We start from the raw sequence: 14,831 nt of genomic DNA on the forward strand, positions 1-14,831 counted from the left end.
CACGTATTTGAGCTAGGATAACAATACCAAGTCATCCCCAGCATTTCCCGGAAATTATTGATTTTTGATCAATTATCGATTAGCTATTGATTGGCTATCGATTGACTATCGCAAGGTATTGACCACGTATTTGGGCTAGGCTATATAAGCACTACAATGTCATCCCCAGAATTTTCGGGAATTTATTGATTATTGATGCATTATTGATTAGCTATTGATTGGCTATCGATGAATGACTAAGCTTAAGTAGTCCCAACCATGCTTACCAGGATCGGCCGACATTTTTTGTCCGCGACGGACGGACTAACGGCCGGCTTAAACAGCTCCGCTGTTCAAAACGCCGCTACAGCCACTGTAACGCCGCCTAGCCATAGCCTCCTATATATTTAAAAAATATAGCAGGCTATGGCCTAGCTTACCTAGGAACTTCTAGAGATATCGCTGTTACGATTTCAAACCTGTCTCCAACAGGTATACAAATCCTATTATGGGGCTCTTGCGTTGCCCAGGGGGCGCTGCAAAAATGGTGCTAAAAAGCGCCCTCAATCCGAAAGTAGGTAGTACCAAGCTCGGTCGTCTACTTCGGCAAGCACGTTTGCAATATGGACCCGCCACTTTCGGTTGTGTTGTACCACGGCTTGCAGCGAATATCGGGCGCCGAAGATTTTTCCACGGGTGGCATGCTGCGTAAAGGCAAGAAATTATGCAACCTGAATACGTGTACGCCGTTCAAGAAATAAGCGGCGAAGTTTTCGCGCGGTGTCAATCGCAAGTGAAGCGAGTCACGCTCCTGCGAAGTTAAACTTCAGGTAATGTTTGCACGCTGCTAGATTCAGGCGCACAAACGCGAGGAAATTCTTTCTATAAATGAATTCACAGCATCGATAAGCAGACATGTGTACGGAACTGCTCGAGCGCACGACGGTACGCGCCGCGATGGCAGCGGTCTTTCAGCATGCCGCGGTGTACAAACTGCTCGAGCGCACGATCGTACGCGCCGCGACGGCAGCGGTCTTTCGACATGACGCGAAACGGTGGGTCTCCTGCAATCTTTGTTGACTGCATGCCGCTAGACAAGTAGTTATGCCTGCGCTGTAGTAGCGGCCATCTGTCTAGCAATTGATAAATAACTGATGCAATGCATATAAGCTCGCACTAACGTACGTACGAGCGAATCGCGCTGCAGCGCGCGCTCGTGCACTGCTCGCTTGATGTAGCTTTTAATGACAGCGCTCGAACATCGATGTGCTGTAATCAATACTACCTTGCTGTGCTGCCTCAACGTGCTGGCTTGAGGTCAAGGATGAGCACATTCAACTCTCTAACCTGTGCTGCTCGTAGTGGGGTAGTGAATTGTCACCGAATCAGCCCCACCATTTGTGGTCATTTGCACACACTTGGTCACTTAACCACTTCGCACCGGTCGAATTGTTAATTGTCGCTGTGGCCGGGTCTCGGATCGTGAATCACCAGCCATGCCTGCTGCTATGTCGGTCTCCCATTTCGCTTACCCAGCGCGACGAACTGCAGTTATCCAGCGCGCCCGACGCTCCACAGCGTGAGGCCTTGAAGGAAAACGGTAGAATCTGATGTTGGGATTCAGGCCGTCTTGTTCATGGCAGCTTACGACGCAGCAATAACGACGGTGACGCTTTTTCTAGGCTGAGCTAGGTCTCTCCGGATCGGCGTCGCCGATGTCTTCTGCTTCCAGCATTACGTCCCACGGCACACGGAGAGTCCGTTTTTGTAAAACTATAGGCTGCGGCCAGCTCGCAGCCTGGTCGCCATGCTCTGTGAGAATTGACGAGCCTGTTTGCACTCGAAACAGGGCAGAAAAAAGTGCGAATCGACGCAAAACGCGGGCTATAAACGTGCTTCGCCACAGCCAGGGCTCAATACTATCCAAGCTCGTACTACCCAGATGACGTTTTTAACCGCCACCAGGCGCCGCTACTATACCTCAAACTCCAGTGCAAGACGCCCATGTCCGTCGCTAAGCAAACATAACGTTGCAATCACCGAGATGCACATGTGCAATAATAGTAATGCAAAACGACCGCGTACATAATCATGTACTACCACGGCCGCTGGATAAAAAAAAATCACAGCATATCCACGGGGTGAATGATGATGAGTGGGCGAAGCTCCGGAGGGAATCATCGGATCTCCCGCTTAAGGGGACGCTAGCACAAACGCGTTAGAAACGTGCAGTACTCTCTAGTAAGGGGGAGCGGCCACAGCGTCTTACGCAGCCATTTACACATGCCGGAACGTGCACCGCGTTTGCCGACGCCATCACATGACTGCTGAGAGTATACCCCCCGTATTCATAAACGCTCCTCGACTTGAACTTGACTTGCCACCGCCTTGGGCAGCGCGTTCGAAACGCGTTGAAGGTAAGGCGGAGAGGCCACAGCGTCTTACACCAGCTTCTTACACGTGCCGTAACGCGCTAGCACAAACGCGTTAGAAACGCGCTAGAAACGCGGCCTTTCGTTAATGTTGGGTATTTATTGCCATCGTGGTGCGCGTGTCTATGTGCGCTTCGTGGCGTAGTGGTTAGCGCCGCGCGTTCGGAAGCGAGGGGTTCCTGGTTCGATTCCGCGCTACGGACGCAACTTTCAGAAATTTTTTTTTCATAAAACGCCGGAAGCGTTCTCCGGAAGCCGGAAGCTGGCTTCCGGCACCGGAAGCGGAACCGGAAGTGGAAACGGAAGTGGAGCCGGAAGCGGAAGTCGGCTTCCGGTTATACTATACGTATACATATATATGTATATATGGGTATACATACATGATGATGATGATGATTTATTGGCATCCCCTTTGAAACGGGGCGGCGACAAATAGTCACCTAGCCTGCTTGATTTAATCAGGTATACTATACATGTTCTTTATCTAGCATTTTTGTATACCTCTCATTATTTTTCTTTTCAAATATTTACCTTGTACCGCTGCCTATGATTTTAAGAGATCATGGTCGTATCCATCTTTTCCCTGCTTTTTTTCCACCAGTACTCTAACCGTCTCTTGCTGATCTCTACGGCTGATCTGTTTATGTTTCCTTCCACTTTAAACCCAAGCGCTTCTGGGAGTTGCACGTTACCTACGGTTCTCGCTGGGTGGATCCCGTCGCATTCCATTAGGATGTGCTGAGTGGTCTCTGGATCTTTACTGCAGCATACACATGTCTCATCTAGTTCCGAATATTTGTTCCGATATCTTTTCGTCCTTAGGCAACCGGCTCGAGCCTCAAATAGCAAGGCACTGCCCTTTGTGTTATCGTACAGATTTTCCCTTCTAATTTCTTTCTTCTCATTCTTGTAAATCTCCATTGTCCTTTTCGTTTCCATTCTTTGCATCCAATTCACGGTCTCTATTTCTCTCACTTTCTTTCTGATGACCCTTGGTTGTCTATTTACAGTTTCGATTATCCTGTACTTGGTTGCCAACTTCCTTGACCTCTTCCTCCATTCTGTGTCCACGCTTTTCATGTACAGATACTTGTGCACTTTAGCCGCCCATCTATTTTCATCCATGTTCCTGAGCCTTTCTTCAAAACTAATTTTGCTTTGTGCTTCTCTGACTTCAAAAGAGGCCCAACCCATGTCTCCATGCACTGCCTCATTTGTCGTATTACCGTGTGCTCCCAAAGCCAACCGGCCTACTGATCTTTGGTTAACTTCCAAACCCGCCAATATATCCGATTTTAAGCATATAATGGCATTTGCGAATGTTAGCGCTGGCACCATTACTCCTTTCGAGATTCCACGCACCACCTCATACTTATTGTGGCCCCACAGTGCTCTGTGTTTCATTAATGCTGCATTCCGCTTCCCCTTTATTTTCAGATTATCTTGGTGGTTGCTTGAGTAATTCTTTCCTTCGTTTATGTGTACGCCGAGGTACTTATATTGCTTCACTATGGGTATTACGTGCTGTTGAATTGACACCACGAAGTTACTCGTGTGTTCATTAAAGATCATAATCCCTGATTTCTCTGTGCTAAACTTAAGGCCTAGATTTGTCGCTGCGTTCCCACAGATATTCGCAAGTATCTGTAAATCTTTTTTATTGTCCGCTAGTAGCACAATGTCGTCTGCGTACATCAGTCCAGGGACCTTCTGTTGCACCTTTTGTCCATTACGCATGTAGGATAAATCAAAACCTAATTCGCTGTTTTCCAGTCGTCTTTCTATGCCCTTGACGTAAAGCGTGAACAACAATGGTGACAGAGGGCATCCTTGCTTCAATCCTTGGTGAATTCCCACCATTTCCTTTTCGGCCTTCCCATGCCACTTGTACTTGGTTGTCTCGATATATCTCCCTCAGCAGCTCCACGAAATCGTCATCTATGCATTCGTATTGAAGAATATCCCACAACAATTCCCTGTCTACGTTGTCATAAGCTCCTTTAATATCTAGAAATGCTATCAATAAAGGTCTTTTCTGAGCTACTGAAATCTCTATGCACTGAGTTAGTACAAACATATTGTTACGACGCGCGACAAACGGTGTTTATTGAACAGGCCCCAGGGCGAGCCTCCGACGAGCAAGAAGAGTTCTCTTCTTCGTCTTCTCCGCTAACACTCCTCCTCTTCTACTAATGCGGCTACATTGACTGTAATATTTTGTCGCACCAGTCGCGCGCAGTAACCACAGTGCTGCTGAGAGATACAGCCTCGATGCTGCGGCAGGTGTACCATGCGTCCTTTCGGCAGCAATGTCCGCAGGCTGCCCCGACACAGCATCCGGCTCACCGGCGTCGCCTTCATCCCAGACGGTGGGAAACGCATGGCGACCGCCACTCCTGTGTCGACCCACCACCGGGCGGCGCATCACCAACCGACAACTCCGGCTCACCGGACGACGATATCAGCCCCACACCAGGCGGGGGATAGCACTCGGCGGACCACCGCCCCATCTTTGGCCCACTGCCGGGAGGCCGCCGGGCTCATACTCAAGGCTCAGCTCGGAACTATAGTTCCGAGCTGAGCCTTGAGTACACAGTATTGAGTACACAGTTGAGTATACAGGCGCCGAAGACGAGGTTGCCGTTCAAGAGTACCGGCCCTCTTTCCCGCTGGGTATCGTGCGTCCGTCCTCGTCTTGCGGTGCCGCAAGTAAGGACCAACCGTCTAATATTTCGTCGAACTCTGATGATGGAGCGCTACAACTACTGGTCCCCACCATTTTGTCTAGGGATCCTAAACATGAAATACTTCATACCCGGTCGGAATCCCAAGTCCTGACTTCGCAGCCGTCATTGGCCGAATGCGGAGATATTCATTCGCTGCCAACAGACTACAAGACGCACAGGCGACTATCAACGCGCAATACGCACAAGAAGCCATCTCAAAAGGCGCGCAAGAGACCATCGGTTTCGGCGCAGACCCAGCCGTCCCCTGCTTCGAGCCTTGAAAAGCTTGCAACATCGCCTTTCACAATGCACATCGCAGGCCTATCACATCCTGCTGACGGTGCGGCTTTTGAAGAGCACAGCCCGGTTGTGCGCGACGTTTTGTCAAGGCGAGTCGGCTTGATCACCTCGAAGCACCTTCGTACTACGACCGACTGCAACAAGTGCGACCGATCCCGCATTATGAGACAGATGGTGATTCACTGTCCAAGATCGCCTGCCCCGTTTTCCCAACTGCGACGAGATAATCGTCGGCGGGACCTGTGACCAGAGCGCAACAGTCAGTGCCGACCCCCAGAGACGCTGGTTGCGCACAGGACGGCTTTCCCTGGTTTCCACAATCAGCGTGTTCTCACAACTACCTGAGCTATCTTCGGCAGCGTGGCCGAGTGTAATGAAGAAAAGACGCACCTAGGCTCGGGCGCTCGGAGTGTGGGCGCGGCCAGAGAGAAGACGACGACGAAGGGGAATATAGAACAGCCGGCCCAGGAACGGGTACGGGCCATGTTTTGAGGCAACAACAACAACAACAACAACGGGTGCTGTCTCTGTGTCTCTCCTCATTACAATATATATATACACAGAGAGAGAGAGAGAGAGAGAGAGAGCCCGGTCCCTCGGTCGAAACGGTAGTAAAGCGCTTCATAACGCTCGTCGCTTCTTGTATTTTTTGAAAGCGCTTTCGGATCCGGCGCGTCAAAATCCTTCAATTCCGGTATATAGACACCCGCCGCGGTGGCTAAGGTGTTGCGCTAAGCACAATGTTGCGGGACTGAATCCCGGCCGCATTTCGATGGAGGGTATATCTTATACCTTATCGCGGTATAACGGAAGCTACCATCGTTAGAGCCTGCGCGGTTCCTTGTTTTAACGCGACAGCGTTAAGGGCCCCTTCTTACAAAAAATCCGGGCGTCGGCGTCCATGGCGGAGAAAATCACCTCCAACCACCCCGACCACGCAGGCCCTCCGCGTGGCGTAAGGTGAGAGTGAAGGAGCAAATAATCCCGAACTACCCCGACCGCGCAGGCCCTCCACGTGGTGCAAGGTCTTGGTGAACAAAAATTGAATTTCTCACAGTGAAATCCGTTAGAAAAATGGTAAAGCACGGCTTAACCACAACCCACAGACATGGTGCCGTCGGATTGTAATTTGAATGTACCAGAAAACATAATTCTGTTTCGCGGAAACTCAAACACGAACCCCCTTTTCAGCATTTCTACCATACCAACACCGGCGTGCTCGGGTAGTTTACTTGCGAAAAGGCTATCCAGATGGCGCTCGAATCCTCGGCAGGTCAAATTGGGACTTGGCATGCCCAATGCGTTTTGGACACGAGCGCGCGTCAGGGCAATAGCAAACAATTAATAAGAAAAGAAAAAAAAAAGGTCCTAGGGTCTTCACATTTTATTATAAGACGAATTATATTACGCCTGCAAAAACGAATTCCCAGCAATGCATTTCTGTTTAAAAGCGAAGCCGACTTTAAGGGGATCGGTGTAAGCTTGGTCTTTGTAAGCTGGCTTTCCCACGTTCGGTGTTGCAGTGAAGCCCACTGAAAGAAAAATGCGATGCGAACGGGGCCCGGTAACGCTATCACGTTCGACTCCTAAAGGCGAAGCTTAAGCGTCCTCCAATTTTTGATAGCGGTTCCGACTTCTGCGCTTCGCGATTACGCCAGCAGAGGGTGAAAGAGGGCAGTTATCACTCCCCCTTGACCTAAACGCCGTACGCAATAGGCGCGTCACATAAGGCAGGAGCTTCGCGCCGGTCGCACTGCCTTACATGCTTAATCATGCGAACGGCAATTAAACTTCGCAGTTCGATATCTCAAAGCACGGATACGCCAGAAGAATTCTGGCAAGTGGAACTCGGGTAGAAACACGACTGCCTCTAACTTTTCAATATAAACGTTACTGCATGCTTACTGCAGCCAGTCAAAAGTTGATTATTCAATTTTTGTTAATTGTACTGCTAACGGCGATAATTATCATCTCACTCGCCACATAACCATACTGTAGAGGTGGTCTTCACGTACGCCACAGCAACTAATTAAAAAAAAACTGTCAACTTAACTTTGTAGATATATGTATATCATTTTAGCCGATGTTGTCAGTCTCTAAACTTCATGCCGCCAAAGCAATGCGACTTTCATGCAACTGTGATATACATGAATATTTGTGAGCTTTTGTATTCGACGCCTGTGTTAGTGCATAATAAAATCTTATACATGAAATTGATAACAAATATACATAATGGGCCGTCGGCAATAGATAATCGAATGAAACATGCTGTGTTGTGCGATGAAATCATTATGAAATTTTCCAGGAAGAAACTCGCTTTGGCACTATGTATATGGCTCTTTTCGAGTTCCGATGGAAAGTCCCTCTTTAATAACCAAGGTAAAGCATCAAATGGACGGCCCCGTGCCGTTCCAGTTTGCTATGAGAAAGAGCGCGAGTAGCGTTTCGCACTAGTCTGTAACTTGGCGACTTGATGTTTTCGAGAACTGCAGGTAACAGAGTCCGGGTCGCAACATTCCTTCTAGAAGATATTCATTGTTCATAGGAAGTCTACATTTTTCTAGTGCTTTCAATTAGGAACTTGGAATTTTTAGTGAAACGAATTGGGGCGACACTGGTTGTTTGAGTGCCAGCATGGTTATGGGCTTGGTGTGGCAGCCGTCGACGCAGCACGGGCTGGTCTCCACCTTGGGTACAGTTAACCTCCAAGTTTGAGCCTTATTTTGTTCTCGACGCCAAGGGCCTTGCCCATCCATCAGTCGTTTCTTAAAGGGCCCCTAAACCACCCAGAGGTCGAAATTTAGTTGTGGTGTTGCAGTTGTGCACGAGTCTACAACGAACACGTTGCCGCAAGAATGTTTCGAAATGGTGCCCTAATAGCGGAGTTACACGCGTTTGATGATCGAAAAACGGCCCTCGCTCGTTTCGCTCTTTCCTTCGCTACTCTCCTCGTCGGCTGGTCTCCCCTCCTCGCCGAGTGCTGCTCGAAATGACACGTGACATACGTAATCGCCAACGCGCTTCTCAAAACACTGCCTACTTCCGGTTAAGGCACGTGCACGCTAGCCATGCTAGCGCCACATATACGGACGACGATATGGCCTCCAGTCTGCCGCGCGAGAGGTGTCCAAAGTAGACGACAGTTCGGCCGCCGCCCCGCCCGCTGCACGATCAACAGGCACGACCGCGAAGCTGCGCGCCTCTGCCACCGGCAACGAAAACATCGGCTGCAGCTGAGTGCACGGCTACCGACGGGAGACGATCGGCTCGGCATGTGCTCGCATCGCAGCCGACGGCGCCGCTAATATCAGCGTATTTTTCTTCTGCGTGTACAATTATTGCGAAGAGCGATAACAACGATAATAAAATATTGCGGCTTGTGAGCGTCGGTAATTCATTTCGAAGCGCCGTCCACTGTAGCTTTGAAGGGAACCGGAAAAGGCCTAGCGACGATATCGGCGCCGTCGAGCGATCAGCGGCGGTGAGGCTGCCGCACAAATGAGTCCCGGTCTCATCCTCTCTACGTACGCAAGGAAATCTCGCCGCTCGCGAGCAAAACCGCTGTCGAACGGCACACCGCGAATGGCAAACGGCGTGCGGCGAGTTAGCGTGCCGGTAACGTGGACGTGAACTCGGCGCTTCTCGGCTACCCGCTGTTGCTCGCGATGCCGGCGCGTGTTATGCGAAGCGTACCGCTATAGACCCTGTGTTGCGCGCACGTCTGGAAAGGCCGACACCGTTCGCGCAGCTAATGAGACCGCTAAGCATGACTGTGTTGGAACACGAGCGATTTGGCACTTGCGTTGCGGGCTGTAATTACCTATGCGCAAGCGCGCACAAGCGAGCAACACGGCGAGGACGAGCAGGGAGCGCGCGTACCTGCTAGCAGACAAACCGGAAGTCGTAGGTTCTTGTTCGACCAATGGACATCGTTTCCACCGTTGACATCACCAGATTCCCCCTGCTGACGTCGTGACGACCGCTGGTGTTCCGGAAAGGCGAGGGGAGGAGGAAAGCATTGTTTTTTTTTTTTTTTGGTTTTGCGGCGCGCCCGCGGCGCGTAGCGCTGCAGCGTTTGGCATGGTTGATCGTGACGGCATTCTGAACTCGATGCGCGTGTTTCCTTGAAATGTTCAAAAAATATCTGAGGTGGTTTAGGGGCCCTTTAAGCGTCAGTACAACAGGGTCCATATATTCAACAATCCCATATATTCAACAATTGACAGCATGCACATGAAACACCAAGAAGGAACAAAACAAGTGAGTTGCCTTTTATTTCCTGTTTATCACAAAGCTTCTGTTCCTAAACACGAGTGCGCGTAGCCGACTTTTCAGCTCTTTTGCATGCGCCGCGCTGGGAGAGTCTTCCCTACATCTGATGGACCAGCCACAGAGCTCGGCGTGACACGTGTACCCGATGGTGCCGGCCCGACTAGAGTATCACATCTGGAGTCGCTTCTGCTACCACGTCTGTCCAAGTAGGTCGCTGTGCACCGTCGCCCAACGAGCAGCGTCGCACTGAATGAGTGAAGCCCTTACAGGAATGTCGTCCAGCACTACTGAGCGCAGACGCAGTGCCGACAGCGTCAAGTGAAGAAAGTGAACATTAGCAATAAAAACTGCTACGGCTGCGGATATTGGGCATGTCTATGTATCATATTTAACATACTTGCGTTCCTCCAGCTTTAGATATGGAATCGACGCATTTGCGCTGTCTGTGAGGAATACCGATCACTTAGGAGTCAAGCGCATTGCGTCCGTTTGCAATAAACTTAGCATTTTTTTTGCATTGTGCGAGAAATTGATGTCACATAACCTGCATGCTGTTTGCATTTCAGCTGGTCTATGGGCACAACACAAATAACGGCAAACAGGTGTCACTTGCAATGCCAGTATCAGTATTTAAAGCAGAACTGACCGCTGCTCGTCCGCATTCCTAACTAGGACACACGACTCTCAGAAATGAAAACCAATGGTCCAAGCCATTGGCATTGAAGAGTTAAAAAGCTTCAATGTGGTACTTGAGTTGCATCAAATGCCTTTCGAGTGTTATACTTCACAATTTCTGAGTATTAAAGCAATCACTCGCTCGATTCTACGTCTATAATGGGCCGTCTACCACATCACACCGTTTTTTTTTTGCTTCTCGCATGACTAGTATGCCATCAATTTGTTGCCTGCAATGAGACTCAAAACTCTATTGTGGGGTAAAATGCTTTCTTATGTGGGAGGTGCCATGACGAGCCTTCCGCCATTGTTTTAGTACACAGGTTTTTCGAATTTAAAAAAAAAACGATAGAAAAAGCTGAAAATTGCTATAAGGATCAATCGCTTCTAGTTTCTTTAGGGTTCAATCAGACGTGTTCGCGGCGGATATATGTAACACACAACCCAGCAACGATTTGTTCCACTGGCTGGAAAGCTGGCGTCCTTGACACTTCTAACAAATGCTTTGAGTTTCTACGCAAGTCGTCACACACACGCGGCGACTGACACCGAAGATAAGAATGTCTCACAATGGTAGGACATGCTTGCGTTCAGAATGTGGCACGCTTAGAAGCAAACAGCAATAGCTGGCGGCGTAACACAACATCACAGCCCTTCGTCCAGGGGCACGAAGAACGCCCAGCTTCATAGAGTGCCATCCCGCACAGCGGTATGAGAAGTGTCGATGTTGCTCGAGCGTCGGTGACAGGCACGGGAGCCTGCCAAGCCGTCTGGTCACCACATGGCTGCCGACTGGAGGTCGATGTTCACGTCTTTCGATGTCGCCACTGTGAAGCTGGATCGTCTGCAAGACGAAATGTGTTCATTCTAGATCGTGGGCAAGGATCAGGCATCTCAATTTGGCGTGACAGTCACGCAGGTCGACACACACACTAAACAGTTTAACACCCTCAAGGGTGCTAAAAGGATGTTTTTCGAATTTACACATTGGATTTAACATTCAAGCACCCATTTTACTGAAAATACCCTGTCATGACGGTATATACCACACATATAATGTGAGTTTGCCTGGAAGACTCAATCAACGACTACAGGGTGCTGAGCACCTTGATGCATACATCTGGCACAATAACGCGTATTTACCGTTTTCGCGGCGATCCATGGACGCTTCCATGTTTGATCACGTGGCGACGCGTCCATTGCTTCCCTCAGCTGCCTACGTTGCCGCCGTGTTCACAATAGATGTACATGGCGCGGGGTGAGGCTAAGGAAACCCCTCTTTCGGAAATATCATAGACGCTGACTGGGTGGACGACACGAAGCTTTGGCCCAGGCTTCGGAGGACATGTAAAAGCGCTTTCGCAGCTCATTAAGCTGTTTACAAACGGCGCGAACAGCGTATATGGTGCTTGTTTTATTGCGATAGCAATTATATGGACACTTCAACCAGATTTCTGCCATCGCCGTCGCCGTCGCCGTGAGGTTCCGTATAGATTCCAAGGGCGATAAAATCGGCGCCGCGCGCCGTATGCGCGAGCGAAGGCGCGCGGGAGACGCGCGCTATCACGGAGGGCGAACCCCCTCCCGCGCTATTACGGAGAGCGAACGCTCGGCGGAAAGAAAACGTGACCGTCGCGCAAAAGACTGTGGGGGTATGGGAGGGAGGGAGGGAGGCGGGGCGGCGCTGTGCTCCGGCACTAAAGGCGTATCTTACCACTCAATCTCCCACGCGAAAGCAACAAAGCGGGAAGAGGGGGGGGGGGGGCAGCTTCTCCTTTGCGCTTGGCCCGGGGATGCCGGTCGTCCGCACCGTCTCTTATCTCCACACGGCTCTGACCTTTTTATGTGCTGTGCATTCGCCGCTCAGTTTCCGTTGAAGCGATAGACCGCGCGAACCTGCGCTTGCTGCCAACGCTTTGACAGTCGTTGGCTGCGGTCATTCAGTGTGATCTATTCATGTTTGCTTGTGCGCGCTTACACCACGATTGTTATTTCAGTTAGTAAGCCAATGCGTCCAAGTTTATGCAGCCGATAAAACTACTATCCCTACCCCGAATAGCTCGCTACTAATTTGCAATCGCAATCGATGCTTCGGCTTGCGGGCGAAACTGCGACATTTTTTAAAGCGAAGCTAAAATGTCATCATAATCGTCATGAACAGCCTATATTTATGCCCCCTGCAGGACGAAGGCCTCTCCCTGCGATCTCCAATTACCCTTGTCTTGCGCTAGCTGATTCCAACTTGCCCCTGAAAATGTTCTAACATCATCACCCAACCTAGTTTTCTGCCGTGCTCGACTGCGCTTCTCTTCTCTTGGCCCCTGTTCTTTAACGCTAATGGCCCACCGGTTATCTTACATGGTCCACCGGCTATGCGTTACATGGCCTACGCAGCTCCATTTCTTTCTCTTAATGTCAGCTAGAATATCGGCTATCCCCGTTTGCTCTGTGATCCCCACAGCTCTTTCTGCCTCTTAAAGTTAGGCTTAACATTTTTCGTTCCATCGCTCTTTGCGTGGTCCTTAACTCGTTATGGAGCTTCCTTGCTAACCTCCAAGTTTCTGCCCTATATGTGAGCACCGGTAGAAAGCAGTGATTGTACACTTTTATTTTGAACGACAGTGGTAAGCTCCCAGTCAGGATTTGGCAATGCCTGCCGTATGCACTCCAACCCAATTGTATTTTTCTGTAAATTTCCTTCTCATGATCAGGGTCCGCTGTGAGTAATTGACCTATATATAAACGTACTCATTTTCAGGCCATAGAGGCTGACTGGCGATCCTTAATTCTACTTCCCTTGCCGGACAATTGAGCATTATCTTTGTCCTGCATATTAATCTTCAACCCCACTCTTACACTTCTTCGGTTAAGGTCCTCAATTATTTGTTGTAATTCGTCCCATTGTTGCTGAACAGGACAACGTCATCTGCAAACCGCAGGTTGATGAGATATTCGCCGTTGATCCTCACTCCTAAGTAGAGATGGACAAAACAGCTCATTTCAGTGAGCGGCACGGAATGGCTCCCCTGACCGATATGATCCGGTGCATTTGAACGGCTCACTGGTTCACCTAAATCTGTAACCTGTGTTATGGATATTCTAGTTATTTGGCTTTGAAAAAACGATATATGCATTAATAGAATAACCGTGTTATATGCATTTTCACTATGTTTGCAGAATATTTTTACATATTTTAAAAGCGCGAACATTTAATTGTAATGAACCTTTCTTTTCTGACATTGGTGTAAAATGCTTATGATACTGAAACAGGCAGAATGCGACGTATTTTCTTTGCAGAAAAAAACAAGTTCATTGTCATTACAGGAGCTTTTATGTTTAAGTGGTACTTTAAAGTGAACTTTGATCAAAATAAGAACAAAAAATATTGTAAGTTATCTTTCAACTTTTTCATTTATTCGCATACACACGCTCACCATAATAGGAGTTAGCTGTAACCATACAAAATGAATGGCGTAATCATTTCTTGAAGTATAATACAAAATCATACGTAAGATCCAGTAAACTGCCGCGCGTATCTTTCGTTTTTTTCTCTCTTGAGCGCACGCGCGATACTGGCGATCATGTCATCATGCGACCGGACAAAAAAAAAGGAAAAAAAGAAAGAAAAGTCTTGTTATAACACAACAGATCATTGGCCTCGTTTTAGTGATGTGCTAATGATACACGCTCAGAGAATACACAGAAGTGGATGAAATTGGTAACATTTTCATGACTACACTAATTACCGAAAACACAGCGCAAAAAAACACACGGACACGAGAGAGCGACACGCACACAGCGCTGACTTGCAACAGTTTATTCATGAATACATGAGGGAAGAAATATATATGGCTCTGCCATGCGCAACATGTGAATAATTAGCAAAACACTGCAGCATCATTTCGAATAATGATAATGATAGCCACGTGCTAACAAAGCATACTGGCTGTTTGTCATTCAAATGTTGTTAAGATATGCGATTTCTCGAGATGAAAGTGCAATAGAAGGTGAACTGACGCACGAGCTATCGAATTTCCTTATAAAATCTGCCTCAATGATTTCACGTGTCAGCTGCGAATTATGCCTAGCCAGCACTTCGCTTTTGTCAAAATAGGGCTTACACCCATGATCACGGCAATGAATGCCCAGATGACCCTGTATCGTGTTGTATACGTTACTATGGTGTTCCCTGAGACGATCGTTTATGCACCTGCCGGTCTGTCCCACATACTTTTTTCCACAGGAAAGAGGTATCATATACACCACGCCAGTGGTGCAGGACACTAACGGGTTCCTGTGTTTCACAGTACAACGTCCACGCCTGGTTTGCGAACCAAACCTGCAAAGTTTCGATAGTTTTTCCGGAGCTGAAAAAACCACCGCTACACCAGCGCGTTGCCCTACTCTCTTCAGTTTGTGGGATACATCATGTATATACGGAAGTACT

At 48.8% G+C, this 14,831-nt stretch overlaps 1 protein-coding gene across 1 annotated transcript in view; it reads right to left on the reverse strand.

The window, feature by feature from the left end:
* Window positions 1-9,687: 9,687 nt before the first annotated feature.
* LOC119441292 (dual oxidase maturation factor 2) overlaps window positions 9,688-14,831 on the reverse strand; it is a 509,715-nt gene continuing 504,571 nt past the window's right edge. The window contains exon 9 of the mRNA XM_037705914.2: window positions 9,688-11,228. Within this exon, the coding sequence (XP_037561842.1) occupies window positions 11,159-11,228 (70 nt within the window). The 3' untranslated portion in view covers window positions 9,688-11,158. The remainder of the gene's footprint in view (window positions 11,229-14,831) is intronic.

Source organism: Dermacentor silvarum, chromosome 2, assembly GCF_013339745.2.
Source record: "Dermacentor silvarum isolate Dsil-2018 chromosome 2, BIME_Dsil_1.4, whole genome shotgun sequence".
Classification (NCBI taxonomy): domain Eukaryota; kingdom Metazoa; phylum Arthropoda; class Arachnida; order Ixodida; family Ixodidae; genus Dermacentor; species Dermacentor silvarum.